This window comes from Triturus cristatus, chromosome 5_1 (assembly GCF_964204655.1).
Source record: "Triturus cristatus chromosome 5_1, aTriCri1.1, whole genome shotgun sequence".
NCBI classification, from domain to species: Eukaryota; Metazoa; Chordata; class Amphibia; order Caudata; family Salamandridae; genus Triturus; species Triturus cristatus.
Window position 1 is genome coordinate 443,695,997 of NC_140587.1, and position 16,754 is coordinate 443,712,750.

General features: G+C 47.0%; 1 protein-coding gene across 1 annotated transcript in view; it reads right to left on the reverse strand.

The window, feature by feature from the left end:
* Positions 1-7,823: 7,823 nt before the first annotated feature.
* Positions 7,824-16,754, reverse strand: part of DPY19L4 (dpy-19 like 4) — a 554,933-nt gene continuing 546,002 nt past the window's right edge. Inside the window, exon 19 of the mRNA XM_085605236.1 lies at positions 7,824-10,527. Coding sequence (XP_085461362.1) covers positions 10,363-10,527 — 165 coding nt within the window. The 3' untranslated portion in view covers positions 7,824-10,362. The remainder of the gene's footprint in view (positions 10,528-16,754) is intronic.

Genomic DNA, 16,754 nt, shown 5'->3' on the forward strand with positions numbered 1-16,754 from the left:
TTCAGATCCCGCTGCAGAGTGCGCATATGCCATTTGGTGTGCTTGACCATGTTATCAGCTTCAGACTCACTGAGATCTGAAACAGAGGCTAAAATATCGGGATCACAACTCAAATGCCCTGGACTCTTCGGTCCGGGATATAGGCGTGATACCGCACCCTGTCCAGAAAAGGTCCAATGAAAGGGAGCATTTTGAATGAGTCAGGTGCGATTTCGACTTGTTTCAGTCATGTGAGGAGGTGGGTGCCGTCGTTGAGGTAGGGGAAGACAACGACCACCAACCCCTGCAGATGAGATGCTTCCACTGTCATTACTTTTATGAACACCTGAGGGGCACTGCTGTGGAAAAAATGGGAGCAAATCAAACTGGAAATGCACCCGGTCCACCGTGACCTGCAGGTAACACCTGTGGGCCTGTAGGATGGGAACATGAAAATAACCGCCCTGTTGCTCCAATGTTACCATCCAGTCTCCAGGATCGAGGACAGGCAGGACCTGAACTAAGGTGAGCATCTTGAACTTGTCCTTATTCAAGAAGGTGTTGAGAGAGCAAAGATCTAGAATAGAACAGAGCCCTCTCTCCTTTTCTGTCACTAATTAGTAGCTGCACTGGCAACCACAATTCTATTTCTGGCATCAGTAGCCGCTCTATGGCTCCTTCCTCTTATAAAAGGGACAAGTGGTCCTCTGTCAGTCATACTAGGAAAAGTGGCAAGGGTGGTGAGGTTTCCAGTAATGGGAAGGCATAACGCCGTCAAACAATCTGCAACACCCACTCGTCTTAGGTGATGGCTTGTTACCCTGGCAAGAAGTGGTGGATTCTGACACTAAAAGGGCTGCTGTGTATTGCGAAGGACACGTCGAAGAGGCTTTGGAAGAAGGGGGAGGGGGAGCTGGTGGAGAGGTAGACTGGGTACGTGCTCTCCCTGCTGTCTGCATGACCTATGGAGTCCTCAGCCTTGGAAGCAAAAAGAGTAAGACGAGGCTGGCCATGGGGTGTCTGCTGGCGAAATTGGGGCCCCCTGCCAAAGCCACACAAGAGGCGAAATAGCACTGATGGTGGGCTAAGGACTGCAGACAATCAGGGGGAGCGAGACGTAACTCAGATGTCCTTTAAAGCACTCCAGCGGCTAATTCGCCTTGTCCCCTAAGAGGCGGGACCCGTGAAATGGCATGTCCATAAGTGCGGATTGGACTGGTTTGAAAAGCCAGTGGAGCATATCCAAGCAGGTCGTCAGATGGCAACACTGGTCGCAATAACTCAGCCCAAGGAGCCCGCAGAAGATAGAAAACTTTGCCTCATAATCCCCATCCTGCACGGCCTGAGAAAAGATAGCACAAGCTTCTCAGACTCCGTAGCAAAGTCTTGGGCCACCGAGTCCCACAGTGTATGGGAGAATCTGCTCTACAGAGAGGCAATATTCACAAAGCTCAGGGCAAGACTGGTGGACGAGAAAACCCTATGTCCAAAAGTGACAAGGCGTTTTGATTCCCTATCCAACGGGGCAAAAGGGAATGCATTAGGATTAACTTTGCTTGCCGAAGCCTGCACCACTAGACTCTTCGGGGAAAGATGTTAAGTAAAAAAGTCCAGATCTCCCTGTGCAGAGCAGTGACAGCGGGCAATCTGGCAGTTGACCGGGGCACCTGAGCAAGGTTTAAGCCAGGTACCCACAAGGGTATATGTCAGAGCCTCATTAAAAGGCAGAAGAGGTTCTGCAAATGTTTGCCCTGGCTGTAAGACCTCAGTGAATAATTCTGTTTTTGACCTCTGGCGTGGGAATTTGGAGGTCAAGAACTTTAGCAGCTCTACTAACCATCATAGCAAACAATGTGGTTTCTGGAGTGGCTGGTCGAGGAGGCGAAAACAAAACAGAGTCAGGGCAAGTGTCTAAGTCACTCACCTCCTGAAGTTCATCATACCAGATGTTGTTGTGATAAGCTTGAGGGATGTTATCTCCAGCAGCATAAGTTCCATTATCTGAATCGGTTTTAAAACATTTATCAATAAACTGTTCCCTGTTCTGAGGTAGGAGAACAGTGTCATTATCCAAAGGATTAGTGACGGGAACAAGCGGCGCCGAGCTCGACTTTGGACGAGCTCACTGCTGCCCCGCCTCGGTGTCAGACACGACTATGCTGTGGATATCAGGAGCCAGCAAAGTCAACATAGGCATTGGTGGATCATGATCCGGCGTGGGCATGGCACCGTTATCGGCAACAGTGCTGGAGCCAGCACGGATCCAGGAAGTGGACCCTGAGGGTCCAACTGGTGCAGAGGGAGGTCACGCCGCAGTAGAACCAGTTGGGAGACCTCTCAACTCCATGTGACTCCAAGGCACCACAGAGAGAGTTGACTTGGCAAACAGGTGCATCATAGTGTCCTGGAGCTCCTGAATTTAGGCCGGAGTAGCTCTGGGCCCAGGAAATACGGACTAGCATGGGGCAGAATTGGGGACTGGCTCCACTGAAGGACTTTAGGAGCGGGTCTTAGAGGCATGGTGTCCTTATGCCCTGTTGGGAGACATGGGATGGCCTAAAGGGGATTAACCCTTTTTAAACGACTTCTTTTTCTTCTTGTGAGACTTACCTGAAGAGCGAGACCTGGGCGATGAGCCCTCCGGGGTTTGGTTGCGGTATCAAAAACAGCCCTATCCCCGCAACTTTGAGCGACGAGGGGTCTTTTGGTGTTGAGTGACAAAAGGTGTTGCCTCATGCTCCTGGTTAGCTTTCAGAGGTATCCAGGCTTATTCACCGCAGGTCGAAGAGTCGTGATACGATCCCAAACACCAAAGACAGACCAAGAGGGGATCAGTGACAAACATTTGTCTGTGACATTCCTCACAAGGCTTAAACCCTGGTGATTTCTTGAAGGACAAGTCCCTTGCCAAGGAAAAAGCAGAGTCTCAGAGAAAACAGGAGAGCTCTAGACCTGCTTCTGTAGGCGCGAAAGGAACTGATAAGAGTGCAAAGGTGGCACTCATACAGGCCAGCGCACTTCGCATCTGGTGCAGATGATGGGGCTGCGGGGCCTAAGGTCCCACATTCCGGAGCACAGGGGTTCTGCTTCACAGTTTTCCAGGTCTAGTCTGACGCCTGGGAAAAATATGCTATGGTGAGGAATTTGTGGTTAGAAGTCTCTGTCAGAAGAAACTGGTGTGGACCTAAGCAAGAGTGGAAGCTGAATGCACTTCGGTGTGGGTCTGGGAACAAGGTCCAAATGGGGCATTTAGCATCAGGGGAAGGCTCGCTGGCAGAACAGTGAGGGCCCAAAGGCACGGCAGAGGGAACAGATAGCAACTGCAAAATTTGCAGCAAGGCATCCTTGAATGCCACTATTTGCTGTGTTTGCAGGAATTTTGGAGCATGCCAAGACCAAATGCTGAATTGGCTTGTAGTTGGAAGACCATTCAAATGATTCCCATACAACTTCTCTGCAGATCTGGAGCAGTGTGATGGGGAAGTGTCCTGCTTAATTTTTTATGCTCATACTGTGTTTTCGTCTTTGTCTTACCATAAGACTGAGTGAAAATTTGATTTTTGGTGGGGCCAACCTCATGACTGGGACTGAAAACCGCCCTGTGACTTGGAGTGAAACCTCGGTTTTGAATGTGCCTCCTCTTCTGCTTGGCAACGTAAAGCTTTGCCTCCTGCTCCCGGATTGCCTTTGGGAGCACTTACTGCACGGCTTTGCATCACGAGTTGGAGCTGAAACACAACAGCCACACTGACTGACATCTATTTCCTACTTTGGCGGCATGGCATGGGTTGGATGCTAGTGTTCTCAGGAAAGATATCTTCCCTGTCACACTATCTGCGACAAATTTGGAGCTGTTAGAAAATCGACAAAGTTGGGAGCAGAGCTCTGGTCCGAGTTGAAGAACGTGGAAAGAAAGGAAACTATGTCAGCACAGAAGGGTGACACTTACTTATATGTGGTTTTGCTCCATCACCTTCAGGTCGGCATGAAGTCACCGCAGAGCCTTATGGTGCCAATCACCAGCACGCAGGGAGCAACGCTGGAAAAAGTATCCAGAGCTAGTCTGACACCTGCGAATATTCTTAAAATGAGAACTCTGTGGTGGTCAGTATATTTCAGAATTTCCACAGAATTTAACACACGGCAAGATTACAAACAATAGGACTTTCCTGATCCCTGTGACTAATACTTAGGCACCTTGATGCAAACATTTTCAATGTTGAGAGCACAATTGACAGAAGACTAAGACAGAGAGGAACTTGAATTTGAACCCACAAGAGGTAGAGACTGGGATCTAGTGTTTCTCTTAGGAGTGAGGTGGTTTCATAAACAAGACTCCGCCACATCCTCTGTTCAACAGCTAAACCCATGATTGTTATCTAATGTTAGGAAACGGCTTTAGCCACGATATAAAAATCTTGATTGAAACCTCAGTGGCACTCAGGGTTAGGAAGCCAAATTAAAGTCCTGACTTTTATCGAACCAAAACAAATAAAAATAGAAGTACTATCACAAGCATCTTCTCAGGCAAACAATAACACCATTTGCGAAAAGACAGAAGTGTGAGGTTGCAACGTAACAATATTCCATATGATTCAAGAAGATGGAATTAGATACAAATAGCGCCATAAGATAAAAAAATTAGTGCGGACATACCTTTGCTATCGGGTACCAAAATGGAAGGTATATGACATTAATAACATGGCACATTATAACGGAGTTCAATAAGCAAATATGACACTACACAAATATATAGTTGCCACTTTGTAATTATGGTTTCAGCTGCACATTGTAAGCACATTTTTTCATTTACCTAGAACTGTGGCACCAACGGGCGGATCTTCACTTTGGCTCTTGTTTAATGAAGTTGGATAAGGTCTAGCATTCCTTACCTTACACTATGCCCAAAACACACCTTAGCTGATGGCATACAAAAGGCGGTGTACATAGAGCAAAACATGGTGGGGGTCAACCAAAGGCCGTGCACGGCTGGAGGTTGGCCAGACTATGCATACAAACACCCCACTCAGGCAACTGTATTAACTTTGTTAAGAAGTCACAATCACAAAATATAAAATGTGGGTCTACAGGCTTTATCAAGGGGTGAGCATATCAATATGTATGTATGTATACATACATATTATATATATATCAGATCTATCTTCTTTCTCCAAAAAAACGAATACTTTTAATCAAATGTATATTTCAGTAATTCACACAATGCAATGTTTTCTAATATTCCTTATTATATAAATGTTTAATACAATTTTATTGAAAAAACATGCCTGTGACACTTTTTACATAGTTTTCATTATTACATTTTCTGGGTGAAAAATGTCAAAATAAATAGTCCGAGACATATTGTTTTTAAAATAATAATAATAATAATAAAACAAACATGTCTTTGAGTCTTTCTTATAACATTTTTCGGCCCAGAAATTGCAATCATAAAAACAATCACTAGAGGGCCTTCCACTCCAGCCGAAACCCTTGGTGATACCCCTGCCTATTCTGTGCCACCACCATGCTCAAAAAAATAAAGCCCTTGAAGCGCATTATGGGGGACGCCTTCAAAGAAGCAGTGAAGCAGTGAACAATAAAGGAGCGGCTCCTGCCACTCATTTATTTTTCGCTTTAAAAAAATATATATATATTTATACCGTGGGTGTTCTAATGCTCACCCAGGACACCAACATATTATTTGTATGATGGGAGGTGGGCGTGCGGCCATCTCACCGAGCCTTTCCGGGACACATGCCCCCCCTCCCCGAGGCTCTTTACTTTTTTTTATAAGGAGAGGATGGTGCAAAGCCTCCTCTCCGAGCATCAAGTAGCCCCGGGGACCCCATCCCCAAGACCTTTTTTCAAAATAAAAAAAATAAGGCAAGAGGGGCACATGGGTCCCCTCCCATAGCCAACAAGGGCCCCCATCCCTGGGGCCTTTTATATTTTATATGGGGAGTGGGTTGTGCAGCCCCCTCCACGTTCCTATGTCCCTGGGGACCCCATTCCCAGGGTCTGTAGTGTGTGCCCCAGTGCCCACCCAGGGAACCCACAAACTACCACGTTTGGGGCTGCATGGGTAGCCCAAGGGTCCCACTGCCCCAGCCGGCTCCCCAGCCAGCACCATACTGAGTGCTGGCAGGACCTGGCACCTTTCCTTTCCTACCATCCTGCCAGGAGCAGCATTTTTTACTGCTCCAACCAGATTGGAGCAAAGTATAGTTCCCTACCTGGGAAAGTGCGGGAAGAGTATATGCCCGCGCTCTGCCAGGCAGGGAACCACCGTTTCCTGGGGTGGGCTCCCTGAGACACTCTACTGTATCTGAGCATTGGGGGTCCCTGCACAGATTCCACCGTGGAAAGGGGGGTGCGCAGCTTTCATCCCCTTTTTGTAATTACTTGACCCCAGGGGATGAGGTCCCCGTGGCCCAGTAGAGGCTCTGGCAAAGTGGCTGAATGCTCCCCTCCCTTTATAATTACATTTGGGCTCAGGGAATGGGGTCCACATGGCCCTGTTGGGGTCAGGAAGCCCGACTCACGCCCCATCTCCAAAAATTAAAATGACCCCAGGCGTATAAAAAATCTGGGATTGCAGCTTTTTGCAATTTTTGTTTTTCTATTTTGGCCCTTGATCCCTCTTTCACTCCCACCCCCACCTCCGAAGCCTAGTGGGGCAGGGTATGTCAAATTTTTGTTTCCAATAAAACTCAGGACAGGGGACCAAGTCCTGTGATGGCTGCCTGCAACACTTTTCTTCATGTTGTAGGCAGCCAGTTGGCCCAAGGGAAAAAATACCCCCTGGGCCAATCAGAACGCTCTATTTTTTTTTTAAATTGGGTTCAAGGGACTCTAGCAAGAGTCCCTTGAACTAAACTGTCCAGATATAAAAGTATTTTTCAGACTTAATATCTCAAAATCTACTTAAATGATGTACCCCAAATCACAAAACGCAAGCTTTCTGGACCAAGATCTAGCTTCCTGCCAAATCTGGTGCATTTGTGTTTAGCTGTTTTTGCGATAGCGATGCCTAAAATTGTCTACAGAAAATGCATGGGAAATTTTGGTTATGGAACACCCTTTTTTCACCCCCTTCCTTGATGGATCACCCCAAAACTCTCCAGAAAGAAGCTGAGGTTGGCAGATATTTGTTTCGGAAAGTTTTGTAAAGATTCGTCAAACTGAGCCAAAGTTACTAGCAAACCAATACTACGCTCTTCCTATGGAAATGCAGACCTAACTATAACCATACCCAGTGGTGACCGCCACTGGGTAATACACACACATATATATATATATATATATATATATATACACACACATGTATATATACACATGTATATATATATATATATACACACACACATACACACACACACACACACACATACAAAGACACACACACCTGCATACATTATTTTATTTCTTTTATCCATTTACCTCCTAAGCATCAAATTAGAAATGATGCCGTGTGTGGCAGTTTCAGCTTTTTGTGCCTTTCAGAGGAAACTTACTTCAATGGAACTGGCAGGTGAGCAGGTGGGAGCCGCAGCAGAGCACGGGAGATTTGTGGTTTAGTGCCTGCCAGCAGCATCACAGTTGCCGACGGCTGGGAGGCATGTGTGCTTTCCTGATCCCGGGTAGCAGAGCAGGACAAAAGATGGCGCGCGGCAGCACGTTTCTAGAAGGCTGCCATGGCAGTTTTCGGTTTTTAATGAGGGCGCTGGGACAGCACGGAACATTGCAGTAGGAAGGATATCAATGAGCGACAAGGACAAAAGGAGACAGGCAGCACTGACTGCAGAGCACAGGATGCAACAATGATGACACCAGCAAACGCAGAGTGTAAGCAACTGATTTAATGAGGAGCATGGGCAGGAAGAAACAAATCCTGATTAAAGAAGAGAAAGATGTTAATAAAACACTCGCAGCGAATTCTTAACATGACAGCAATATTTTTGGCATTGGTAAAATGTGTCATTCTTCTTACATTTACTAAAAAACACAGCTTTGGGGTATGAAGAAAATTGCGGCTCCAAAATACTGCTGTGGATGATACTCGACCTAGCACCCACGTCTGCTCCTAATGGGTAACTTCAATATTTAATTTTCGGTAGAAAAACTGCCCCGACTCCTGCTGGGGAGAAAAGCTGGGCGTTGTTCTACGGTGGGCTGTCCGAGGGGGCAGGGAAATCTAACTTCAGCACCCTGTTTGAAGATGCGACCTTTCTCCTGGAGGAGCAGAGGTGCCAGGGTAAAGTATGAGCCCTCTGGGCCACATTGAGGGAGGTGAAATGCTGGCGGTGTAGGTTAATTTCCACAAAGAAGTGCGAGGCTTGAAAACACACGGTCCGGGTGAAAGGGGGCACCCAAGGGTGTTATCAAGGGATGACTATCGCAGGAGTGATCATCTCACATCACTAAGACACTCCCAGAATCGCAGAGGACAAGCCACACATGATGTCTAGTGAACTTAGAAACAGAACTATACACAATAAATTGCTATAGAGGTGCTGTTTCTCTTGTTCTACTGGGTTAAAAAGCATATTTACATATCTTTAAAAAATAATGTACTGTACACAACTAACGTGCCATTAGCCACACCATCAACCAATGTACAACGACTATTACCACAACACACAGCCTGGAACACTTTTTATTTTATCACCTGACAGAGTTGTGCTATCAGGGCAATTGTTAAAGAGGCACACGTCCAAACACCCCAGGCACTCAGGGCTCTCAACCACAAACTCAAACATAGGCAGAAATAAACAAAGGGAATCTGGTAATTCGATTCTTAACAATGAAAGGATTAGGCAGATATTATATTTTAAAGGTGTGTGTAAAACTTGCGCCAAATGGGGTACTGTGCTAAATATTTAGATAGCCTCCAGGAACGAGGTCGAACTGGACCTCAGTGAGCTGATTTTAGGGGAAGGGGCATTTATTTTTCCAAGGCAGAGGCGTGGAATCAAAGGCAATCAAAATACAAATATGCAAGCAAATCAGAAGTACATGGAACACACAGGAAACACTAAACACATACTGTAGATTAACAAATGTAGCCCACAGAGCTACTGTACATTTTTAAGTTTAAGGCACATTGTTCAGGCGTGTTCGCCTTTTACATTCATGTTGTGCGCTTTACCCTTCCCCATCCATACTTGGGGAAGGGTAAGCTTGGCCTGTGCTTCAAGGATGCAATGCAACACGTGCACCCTGGCCACTCTGCATGTGTGCAACTGTCAGGGCATTTCACTGCTCTCACAGGCAAGTCAGATGAGAGTGTGTTCTCGGAGTGCATTTTTAAAGCTATGTGTTGCCGTCATATAATTTTAATGTAATTCTTAACAATTTAGAAGCCATTTTGGGACGTTGCTTCACATACCATTGTGAGAAGAATGAGCAAAGCTTCTCTTAGGTTTAACTCCGAGCCATCCCATTACACATACAATCACACCTCCATCTTGGAGTAGGATTGAACACCTCCATCTTGGAGTAGGATTGAACACCGCCATCTTGGAGTAGGATTAAACACTGTCCACCCACCACCTGTGCAAAGATAAGTATGGAAGTTGGCCAGGCTTATACGACATTTGAGAAACAGTTTTGTTGGAGAAATCTCCATAAACCTAAACATTTTCGAAGGCAACATTTCTCAGTGCAACAGTTTGAGCACGGCCTATTCATGTAGCATTCATTCATTTGAAGATGCGCCAGAATCCAGTGACAGCACACGCAGGAGGACCATCCACCCTTCCTCAGTGCTTGGAGCTGCAGTCCTTTCTCTTTTGGTCCTGCTAGTGAACACTGCGTTGCAGATGGAGAAGTGTCACCACATCTGGACTCTGACTGGGTTCTGTGGATGTGCTTTGGCCTGTAGGAGGTGTAGCTTTTTCAGTGGACATATTACATACAACACAAGAGACATTCAGAATGTGTTTGAGGATTAAGAACGGAGGCGGATGGCCACTGATGGTCGCCCCTGTATCAGTGGGGACTGACTGATGTTTGCAGACCCTGCTGCGAGGTCAAGTTGTGCTGTTCAGGTTCCCGGTCCGTGCAGAGGTCAGCCTGGCTCGTCGCAAATCCCTCGGTGCTCGGTTTCATGGGCACTACAACAGGTCTCTTTCAGTGCAGTCACAAACAGTATAGATGGGTTAACAAACTCCGGCCAACTTAGAGGAGAAATCTGCCGGCTATAAAACTTCTCGGCGACCTTGCACGGTTCAGTGTGCTGCCACTTGTCTCTCCGTTCAGCTCACAGCATCAGTCAGAAGAGTGACTAATGTGTGCTGAAGGAAACTTTTTTTTTTATTTAAAGAAAAACGTACCATCTAATGAAGAGTCGCTGCCATTTGCAGGCGAGGAAGGCTTTATGGCTCAATACTGAAATGAGATCACAGAGTTGACTTTATACACAAAATAGGATCTGTTCCAGAAAACCCGCGTGAAGTAATTGACATATGGAGAGTAGTTGAATTTTATCTCATGACAAAATCGTCCATATTTCGAGTAGGCATAACTGTCCCCGTCTGCTTCCACCACCTGTCACAAGAGATGAAACAAGCCCAGAGTCACTGCCAGCCTCGTATTACTAATGCAGAAAACAAGCCACTTAACAATAAAAACAAAGCGCGTTACCTGCGCACATAGTTCAATCGACGCACAGTTTGTCTTGCATAACTCTCGTAAGGACATTAGCAAACTGATCTACAAAAAGACTGAAAATAATAATGTACTTCCCCCCCCCTCCGGGGGTCTGTAACACGACATGAGTGAGCCACCCTTCACTCTATGTTCTTCGTAGGCGATTGTTCTCTCCTGCCTGGACCTTCTCACCACAGTCGACTGGAGGAATACCAGCACATATGCACCGTGAACGCAAGAGGGCGCCTTCTTTTCTTCTGCAGTTTCTAGAACAATCTCTCCATGGAACAGGTGGCAACTCTAAAGTTGAACCCGTTTCTATCGTAGAAAAGTCCCTGATCATGAACTGATAGGGTACAACCATGCTGTATTTATAGGGCCACTTTCTTGAGCAGTTACCTGCATGCCGCTTAATGTTTTCCCCCTTCCAACTGGGCCCAAAACAAAGGCCTGAATTTGATGGTCATCAGCCTTTCTTTTGTTTGAGTATCACCAGCCCTGGAGCCACCTGCTGCCTAACATTTAGATGCCAATACATTGAAAGGGGACTCAGGCATACAGCACTTTAGAGAAACCATGACTTGGAGGCCTTTTTGACTTAGTTTAACGCCCATGTGAGATACTTGCACGCATGAACTTTAAGAAAGAAAATAATAATCACCTCTGTGTACGAGTAATTACACAAATAATGATTTAAATGGCATACATTTATTTTGTATTTAATTCTTTTATAGCGCTACTCATCATAGTGTAGGGTGTGTCAGTGCTTTACATCACACACAGATACAATAAATCTTACAAGTATGAAAATAGATGTACAGGATATGTTACATAGCAAGAGTATTATAAGGTGTAGGAATCACATATTGCCATATCATATACATTATAATTACTTCAAAATTGCTGGGCACACAAAGATCTTGGTCGCATGTGTTTTGACCCTGTAAGGTACTTTAAAATGCAGCCAGCGTAGTTTAGCCCACATGGAAGTTCGTGGGTCCTTTCTGAGATCCCGAGAGCCCGTACCTTCTTCACCGCCATCCGACGGTTGTGGAGCAGTAGCAGGACAGACTCAATTGTCAGAGGGTCTGCTGTCACCCCCCTACCCGATATGGTTTATTGAATAATCCAGAGTGGAGCACAGTGAGAATCGTGTGCCAGAGTCTGGCCTGCTTTGCCTTTGTTTAATGTGCTGTGCTGGAAAGACTGCGTCGCCGAGACTACCCCGGCAATCAACACAAGTGACGGCACAGTGTTAGGAGGCACTGTGCAAAACTTTGGGGTATATTTACAAGAATTGCCGCTATGCAGTTTTTATGTTGCTTAGCGGCAATTTTTTTTTATCACTGACTATTGCCGAAATCCATCGCCATGTTAACGACATATTGACAATACGTCCCTAACGGCGTTAGAATCAGTTAGCAGCGGTGAAAATTGCCGCTAACAGTAGCGTCACGGCAATAAAAATCTTGACGTTAGAGTGAAAAAAGTGCCGGCTGGCCAATTAGTATTAGCCATTGAATGTATGATATTGTTCTGCATTCTGTCCATCAACTGTTGTTTTTAGGTCTCGCCTGATTCAGCGCATGCGCTGGTCTTGCGAGACTTATTGAGAGGGCTCCAAAAAGTGCTACCAGGCCAGCCTAGAGCTACAGTGCATGTGCGCGGGTGCGCGCGCCGCGCTTTACCGCGATTACTTTCACTTTTGCGGCCGCACTGATATTTGAACGTGATCGCGATCACTTTCACTTTCACGGCCGCACGGCATAGCCACTAGGTCTCGCTTTTGGGACCTTATAAGTATTTAGTTATGCACTTATAAGGTCCCAAAGGCGAGACCTATTGGCTATGCTAATGCTTGTTGCATTTGTCACCCGAGTGGGAAGGGTATGCCCAGACGTGGGTCCCGTGCTCTCCATGCCACTGGAATCAAGCTATCCTGGCTGAAGAGGGGTGAAACCCCGAAACCGGTCCTAGGATGCTTGTTTCCAGTCCAGGGAGGACCTGGCTTGGCAGTTCGGGCTGGACTGTACCCATGAGGCACAGGGTCAAGACTGATTTGCATACGGCTGGGTTCAAACTGAAACGGCATGGTGAGCAAAAAAACGATGGATTTAGGCCCAGATGTCTGTACTGGGGTGAATGTATGACATTGTTCTGCATTCTGTCCATCAACTGTTGTTTTTGCATTGGCCAATTAGTGGTAACAAAATTCACGCTAGTCAGCCCAACGTCACTTTTCAGCCTCTAGAGGCAAAAAGTGGCTACAAATACACCTCAAAGTAAATAAACGAAAATAAAAACAGCGGAATTCAGAATGGAGCAGCCAGGACCAAGTTCAGCACAGGTCAATACCCCCCAATCACCCAGCATGACCAGCCAGAGTCCCAGGGGAAGAGGAAATGCAGAACAGGGCCTCATTAATGAAAAGGTGGCGCATCGCTGGGGAAAAAAAAGATGCAGCACTTTTCATTGCGCCATCCTTGTGACACCACGGCGGCCGATGCATGGAAGCATGGAAAGTCCGGGGGGTCTGGAGGCCTCTGGTGCTGTGAACTTACTGCGGCATGATGGTGGAGGTGGGCCACATCAGGCCCGAGCCTGTGGTCCACGGCTGTTGACATTGAGGCTTCGATCGCCCTTATTTGGTGGCGAAGTCTGGCAGGTCACATGGAGACACATTGCTGGCCTGTTGCCCCTTGGAGCTGTGATCGGTAGAGGCACTCCTGCACACCGACGTGGGGGAAGTCTGCATTGCATAACTCACGCCACCACTACACCGGGGTGCACCAAGGAGATTGCCGATGGTGACCAGCACCCCTCTGCATCACAGGCCGAAGGAGGTAGCGCTGCCCGGACACTGTGGAGGGTGAGGCCCCTCAGCAGCACCAAACGTGTGTGGTGGGAGCACCGCAACTTCGCGCCTAAGAGGGCCCTGTTGCATCACCTGAATCGGGAAGCTCCCCAGTGGACTCGAAGGTGACTGCTGTACCCAGGCTTGTGAAATCCGGCCTAGCTGAGGATTCTACTGGCTGATTCACAGATTTGGAGAGAGCACAGTGGATTGAGCCCTGGTTTCGATGTCCAGGTGAGGAGAATATGGGGCAGGGAGCGGAGGAGGCCCAAGGGTTGTGTCGGGCCCAGGCCTAGCGCCTGTGGGTGGGGCACATCGTCCCATGAACAATCCCTGTGCTGCAGTGGATGCACATCGCCGACGACACTGTAGAAGACCGGTGTGGGACTCCACTAACTGGCTCAAGTCGCTGATTTCCGCAATTGGTGGCAGCGGGTTCCAGGGGCACGGTGGTCAGTTCGGGCAAAGGTCCTTAGGCGCGCAGCTTGATCTGCCATTATTCGCTGGGGAACATAGAATATGGTCGTCACTGTTAGATCGGAGGAGGAAACCGGGTGGTGCTGCCTTTCCTCGCACCCTGTTAGTGCGCTTTTGGGTGTACTTTTGGGTGTACAGGGGAATTATCCCTTAGTGGACTTGTTCCTTCCACAACGCAGCGCTGTCTGGTAGCTGCTGCTGCTGTCCCCTAGCTGCTGCTGCTGTCCCCATCATCTGCTGCTGCTGGTTCCTCTGACCCGGAGGTCATGAGTTCGAAGCCCTCCTCCACCTGCAGGCTCATGTAGAAAGAAGAAATCGCCTGGATTGATTGATTTTGTGCAGGAAGGTATCCCTTCCTGCACAACATCAATCAGCTCCAAAATGCAGGCACCCTTGTACCATGGCACAAGGGTGCCTGTTTTGGACAACGTAGGGGAAAAGGTCAGGAATGCGCCCTATCTTATTGATAGGGCGCATTCCTGCTCTTTTGTTTGGTCGCAGGGTAGTGCAGCAAGGTTCCTTACAGCGCTGTCCAGCACCAAAACCTCTCGGTAATGAGGCACCAGGTGTGTTTGCACCATTTTTAAGACCAGGTATTTTCTGACATTAAAAAACTGCCTCGAACCCCTTTGGTGCTGTGTGGGAGAATTAATAAGCAGGCGGGGTTTGGACGGCCCCCAGCAGTCCTCCGCACTCGCCCACCGTGACGTTGGACGGCCGGGGGCCGTCCTGAGCACCGAAAAGGTTAATTGAAATTAGCGGAAGATTTTTTCTTTAGCGACGTACAAGGAAATCCTTGTAAATATCGCGGTGTGTTTTACGGGAGTATTTACTTGGGAACGCCTACCTTGCATCTCATTTTCCGTAAATCACGCTTACAGAAGTGCTGCTAGGAAAAATTCACGTTAACGCTAGAAAAATGCAGCTAACTGGAGTTAGCGGCAACTTGAAAATATGGCGGTAAAAAAAAAAGCTCCTGTAATGTAAAAAAATTGACCCTACCGCAGCGTTAAGACCTTGTAAATATGCCCTTTTGTATCTTATCCAGAGCTCCGGCGACAAACAGGCAATTTTTACGTGGTGCATTCCCTTGCCATACAAGTGGCACAACGATGACCACGAGGAAAGGCTGGGGCTCCCGAATCATCGCTACACTGGAAAAATTATGCAGTGCTAATGTTTTGCACCTCACGTGTTTATGGTATCGCAAATATACAGTGATTAATCTACTTATCGAATGGTATTTCACCTCCTCTCTTCACCCCCCCTCTCCCAGAGTTGTACTCCTGCAATAATCACTACTCCATGAATGTGGCTTTTAGTCCAACGATTTCATCCCGTGGACACAGTGGTATTCTTTTACAAACCTTTGTGTGTTTTCACCGCGCCTGTGTTTCTCCTGCCCAGGTCTGTTACTGTTTGCATGCCTAATGCTCGATCTATGGACTTCCTACTGACCTACTGAGCTGGCCTTATGTATTTTTGATTGAATCCTTACTCTACATCCTCCTGCTGCTCACTCTTTGGTCGCTGTTACGCCACCTTCAATCGTCTCCTCAAATCTCCATGCTCCCTTGCAGCGTATTTTCATCCTATTCCTCCTCGACTTGGGGGTCCTTCTCCTCCTCGCTTACTCTGGGTCATACAAGCTCCAATCTTTCTTCTGCGGTCAATCCCGATTTGGATCAGTGTAATTTTAAACTTTAAAAGGGTCCTGTGCTCCCTCTGAAACCAGGCGAGGATCTCGCTTCTTGACGTGTTTGAGGCTAATGATGGTGGATTCAAAAGACCATAAGGAGAAGGAAATAAAGAGGGGAAGGGCAACCTTAAGAGGACAAAACAAGAACCCCCACCCCCTTTCCAGAATGTCCAGAATGAAGGAACAGGATAACTCCTCTACACTAGACGCTGTTGGAAGAGGTACATGACATAGCTCAAACCACCAAATCAATACCGATCTCTTATAAGTTGAGATGTCTGGCATTCGTAAAAATCTTAAAGACCTTAATTTCAGAGTGTCCAACCCAGAGAGTAGAATTGGTATGGCAGAAGATCGTATATCTGCCCAACAAAAGAGCCTGACCAGAGCTGACATGATGATAACTTCCCTCAGATGCAATATTACCGATTTGGAGGATCGCAAAATGTGTGGCAAGCTTTGACTTTTTGGACTTCCGGAAGATGTTGAATCTACTGCCCCATAGTGGTGGACTTTCCAGAAAAATGGCTACCTCCAACCCTGGGTCTTTAGTTTGGTAGGGACTTTGAGATCGAGCGTGCTCATCGGATCCCTACCCACAGATCTAAGAATGCGTCATCCCCTCGAGTTCGGAAATTCAAACCTCTAAGTCACCAACACACAGAGCTGATTTTAGTACACATGAGGAAAGTCAAGTTAGTCCAATGGAAAGACGCCAACATCTCATCTCTCAGGATTTTGTGAGGGATACTGTTATGAGGAGTAAATGTTTTATGGCCCTCAGGAAGACTTTGGCATAAAGAGCGATTCAACACTCAGAGTTGTCTTCAAGGGTCGTTCACACACCTTCTTTGAACGAGCGGAATTGGTAACTTTTCTTGATAACACCTTTAAAACCCAGATGGCGGATGCCAGTGACAAGCCTAGATGACTGGTTAGAAGAGGCTCTTATGCGGTGTCATTTACTATCATGAGCTTGGAAAATGCTCTGTATGACCTGTTCCCATATCTATTTTCAAGTTCTCTGGAGCCCTGGCTCTTCCAATTACATTTCCTCTATTCTGGTTTGGTAATCCCGTGAATTAGACCAAATGT